General features: G+C 48.6%; 1 protein-coding gene across 3 annotated transcripts in view; it reads right to left on the bottom strand.

The window, feature by feature from the left end:
• ALDH9A1 (aldehyde dehydrogenase 9 family member A1) overlaps window positions 1–4,018 on the bottom strand; it is a 13,120-nt gene extending 9,102 nt beyond the window's left edge. For 2 of the 3 annotated variants that reach the window (XR_004842817.1, XR_004842818.1), the window contains exons 1-5: window positions 3,873–4,012; window positions 2,628–2,757; window positions 2,167–2,301; window positions 1,475–1,671; window positions 488–628 (exon numbers count right to left, since the gene is read on the bottom strand). Coding sequence is in view for 1 of the 3 variants with exons in the window: in XM_009645297.2 (XP_009643592.2) it covers window positions 488–628; window positions 1,475–1,671; window positions 2,167–2,301; window positions 2,628–2,757; window positions 3,873–3,926 (657 nt within the window). In the remaining 2 variants the exon portion in view is untranslated. Of the gene's footprint in view, window positions 1–487; window positions 629–1,474; window positions 1,672–2,166; window positions 2,302–2,627; window positions 2,758–3,872 lie in introns of all 3 variants that reach the window. The other variant, XM_009645297.2, reaches the window with a different exon arrangement.
• Window positions 4,019–4,403: the final 385 nt, after the last annotated feature.

Here is a 4,403-nt window from a genome sequence, read left to right as displayed (position 1 = left end):
CGCAGGAAAGAACTTTAGCAGGTTTTTCAGTACCCAGAGATGACCCCAGTAAGCCAATTTGCCAGCAGGGTTACACAAAACCCACAGCACGTGTGGAGATCCCGAATTTGGGATGGACAGAGCCCCATGGGGCTGTGGCTCAGCACACCAAACAGGAACCTGCTGCCCCTCCAGAGGACACCAGCACAGCCTCTTCTGACCACTGTGCGCCAGACCGCACAGGAGCAGCTCCTGAGCTGGATACTAGGTGCTAGAGCAGCTCCAGTTCTGGGAAGGACAAGGCATCAGCTAAGGCACACTCCACTGGGACCAGCTTCTGCAAGGGTGTCCCTTCTGATCCCTTGTGACACTGCACAGGGAGATCTGTGGCAAGATGGGAGCTTCAGGGCATCCCTCACTATGCAAGGTCACAAGCTGGCTCTGCTGCCCAATTCTCAAACCACCCCACCACATTGCGGAGGACTGCTCCTGCCCCACAGACACAAACCTCGCCCTGTGTGAGGAAGTTGGCCATGAGGGCTCCATTCACGGCGTTCTCCAAGGCACAATCTGAAAAGATGATAAGGGGGGATTTTCCCCCTAGCTCTAGGGTGACTGGTTTGATCCCTTTAGCTGCCATCTCCATGATCTGAGAGAAACAAGGACAGAAGATACAAGTGACCCACTGGTAAATGGGAGGCTGGCAGAGGGAGGTACAAGACACCCAAGGGGAGAGTTCCCACAGGGCCCTTCAAAAACAGATGCAGCACAAAGGGCAAGCTGGGTTTCCTAGATGTGTTTAGTTCAGACTGGGGACAGTCTCAGAGGGTTTTGGCGCCCCCCCCCCCCTTTTTTTTTTTTTTTAGATAAAAGCAAGAAAACCTGAGGAGTCATTTGCAGGAAGTCTCACCCAGAGGACAGTTGTAACTCCCCCTGTGTCACTGCACCCCACAGGTACACACATATAAGGGGAGTTCCAGGGGCAACATTCCCCCTCTTTCAAATCAAAATTTATTTTTAAAAGTCTTTTTAGGGACTTTTAACTTTTTGAAGAATAGTTTCTGTGAATTTCTTGCCCTCAAGTTAACGTCTTGCTTAAAACCAGTAAGTTGTATGCAGCTAAACCAAACTATTACTGGCAGAAATGCTCACACATTTTCCCAGCGCTGCTCTATTTTACACACCCTCCTCCCCACATAGATACCCACTTTAGCAGCTCAGAGACTTCACTGCAACCAGGGGCTAAACAAGTGAAGATGACCATGGGGCTCCTCTGAAAGGACTGAGTGCCCAAGCTCAATACCCAGTGGGCTAACTGGAGCCCCACTGTAACCCTGTATGCGCAAGCTGCTTGCTCAGACCCAAAAATGCCAACTCGCACCCTATCTTTAGAAGTCTCACGCACAAAAGCTCAAGGAGGTATCAATGTCCACAGCACACTAGGAAGGCTGGCACTACAGATCCCGTGTGTCCCCAGATGAGAAGGTGCCTTTACCTTGACGCCAGTTGGCACACTGCCAGTGAAAGAGATTTTGGCCACATCTGGGTGATGACAGAGGAACTGGCCTGTGGCCGCTCCACCCTGCACCACGTTGAAGAGCCCCTTGGGCACACCAGCCTCTGTGAAGATCTCTGCCAACCTCACCACCGAAATAGGGGTGAAGGGAGAGGGCTTGAAGACCATCGCGTTGCCTAGGGGAACCCAGACAAAGGCAAGGTGGGGTCAACAGCCAAACTGCTTTAGGGAAAAGGATAACAAACAAACAAACCGCCCCACACAATGAGTGTGTCTCAACAGATCCCAGAAGTTGCCCCCCCAAAAGATGAGGAAACATTTTCAGCTGAACACTGCAACCAGCAAAAGGAAGGAACAGCACCTTCCTGCTGGAAAGGGCTGGGGGAGATGGGGCTGCTGGTCCTGCACTGCAGACATTTCCAGAGACCTTCCTCAACTGGTACAAAGCCAAGCAATCAGCCTTTTTCCTGATGCACTTCTGCCCTCTTAGCGTCTGCCGTGTTCCCACTTCCATTTCCTTTCCCTTCCTGCCAGAGTAACAGCCTGAAGGTTCTGCTAATCCTTCAACACCTCCTTCAAGGTAATCTTAGACTTTATTCCCCAAATCACTCTCCCACACAGGATCATTTGGCTTCAAAGAGAAGCTTGTGTGGGCAGAGCATCTCCATTACCGCAAGCCAAGGCCGGCGCAGACTTCCAGCAGGCAATCTGGAAAGGGTAATTCCAGGCTCCAATTCCCACACACACACCAAGGGGCTCTCTGCGAGTGTACCCAAAGGATCCCCCGGGAAGTTGGATGTGTTCACCTGCAAAGAAGAAAAACAGCCAGAAGGTAGAGGAGAGCAAAGCCCCTTCCTGTCTTATCAGAGCCTCAGGGGCCAGATCTTGCTTTGACTGGGAAGAAGAGACACACAGCTTTTGCCCCAGCAAGCTGACAGAAGGTACACAAGTGCCCACAGAGCACAGCAGCATTAGGTAGAGATCTCTGAAAATCCTTCCAAGATCTTCAGAACAAGGAGTAGTCTCTCTCTTAGAGAAATCAACAGCAAAGATGGTCTTGTGCCATGAAAATTACTGGGGAACACGAGTGGCAGGACAGACAGTAAAGAACAAACTCCAGTTACATTCTCACCAGCTAGAGATCCTGCCAGTCCTGCATAATACTCCAGGCACTGCCAGGATATGTCAATGTCCACTCTGGCTTCAAAGATGGATTTCCCATTGTTGATGGTTTCCAAGGTGGCAATTTCTTCTCTCTGCTCCTGTGAGAGGCACAGGACAGCAACAACGTTAGATAAGCCTGTAGCAGAACTCTACAAGGAGACAGCTGCTTCCCGAGCATGCAAGTCCCAAACAAGGTTCTGCCATCAGTAAGCCAGGCTCTGCCATGAGAAACTGTCATCTCTAGAAGGTACAGCTCCAATTGCTATTTATCAGTTCCACAGTGGTGACCGATCGCAGGGGAATATCAAACAGACAACTGCTGTGGTTTACTGCTAGTCCAGTCTTGCTTAACATTGCTGTTTACCTAAGAAGTTAAGCAAACTTGAACAAAGAAACCAGCTGGTAAACAGTGATTAGAATTCACAGAACTAGATGGGGGGGAGGGAGACACGGATGGACACAGGACGGACAGCAAACAGCAAGATCAAAATGGAACGAGAGGACTTAGTGAAGGATGAACAAAGCAATGCAGCTGGGAAACGTTCTTTAACAGACCAACGCCCTGGCAGAAATATTATCCTGCTGCGGAAGTTTGGCAGAAAGAAAACATTTTTCTCATCACATAAACACACTGGGGAAAGAAGGTCTGGTTTCTTACAGACCTGTGCCTTAATAGGGAATAACTTCGATGTCCAAGAACACATTATCTCACAAAGCAGTTTGTGATAAAGCTATCTTATTTGTATCCTCTCCCATGTGTATTATCTGGTGTCTAAAATAAAAACCAGTATTCCTACATTTTTTCTTGCTAAAACAAGACACACTCCAATCACGTGACAACAGTGTCCAACAAGCTGAAAATTCAACAATGCAAGAGTTACACAATTTCAGCTTTGAAATCATGTGCAGAGAAGTTTAATCTTTGGATTAAGTACAAGCCCTGTGACAGCTCAACTGGATAGCTTCAGTTTTATGTCTTCTAACAGAATTAAGCAGAGACGGTACACACTGGCTTTGAACAGAGTGATAAGACCAAAGCCCTGCCCAAGGCAACCTACTGTCTCTTCTGGTCAAAGGGGGGTTTTAACTCCTGCATGCCTGCTGGAGCTCTGGAGGTCCTCCTGGAAGCCCCCAGCACCCACATTAACCTACAAGAAAGCTCAGAGACAGAACCTCCCGTCTCCTAGAGAGGAAGTGAGCTCCCACAACATACCCGAATAATTCTGGCAGCCTCCAGCAGCACCCTGCTCCGCTCCATGCCAGACATCTGACTCCATATTTTAAAGGCAGCCTTCGCATTCTGCACAGCCAGATCCACTTCCTTCTCTCCAGAGCAAAGCAGCTTGCTTATCACACGACCTGGGCACATTTTACACGAGAAATAAGATAGAAAGCTCAGAAGAGGGGAACAAAATAACATGTGTCATTTTGCATCAAATGCCAAAGACTTCAGTCCAGCCACCTATGCCAGGCTACAGAACTTCATGCTATGGTTCCCGCTTATTTGTAACTGGCTATAGAAGAGGTGCTGCAATTCAGTTGGCCTAAGTGAAAGGATCTGCCATTCTCCACAGTCGTGTTCTAGTTACTAATTAGCTCCAAGTGTTACAAAATTCCTCTGCTTCCCACGGGAATATGTTCTACTTCTACCACCAGCTTCAGGACTCTTGTTACACATTCCTCAGCAAAGTTAATACTCTCTTTCTTTAAGTGATTCTACTGAAACCTAGGAATCTCCAGTTAG

Source organism: Egretta garzetta, unplaced genomic scaffold (assembly GCF_000687185.1).
Source record: "Egretta garzetta isolate BGI_Z169 unplaced genomic scaffold, ASM68718v1 scaffold598, whole genome shotgun sequence".
Lineage (NCBI taxonomy): Eukaryota > Metazoa > Chordata > Aves > Pelecaniformes > Ardeidae > Egretta > Egretta garzetta.
The sequence above is the reverse complement of the archived record's forward strand: the minus strand, read 5'-3'. Positions and strand labels throughout refer to the sequence as shown.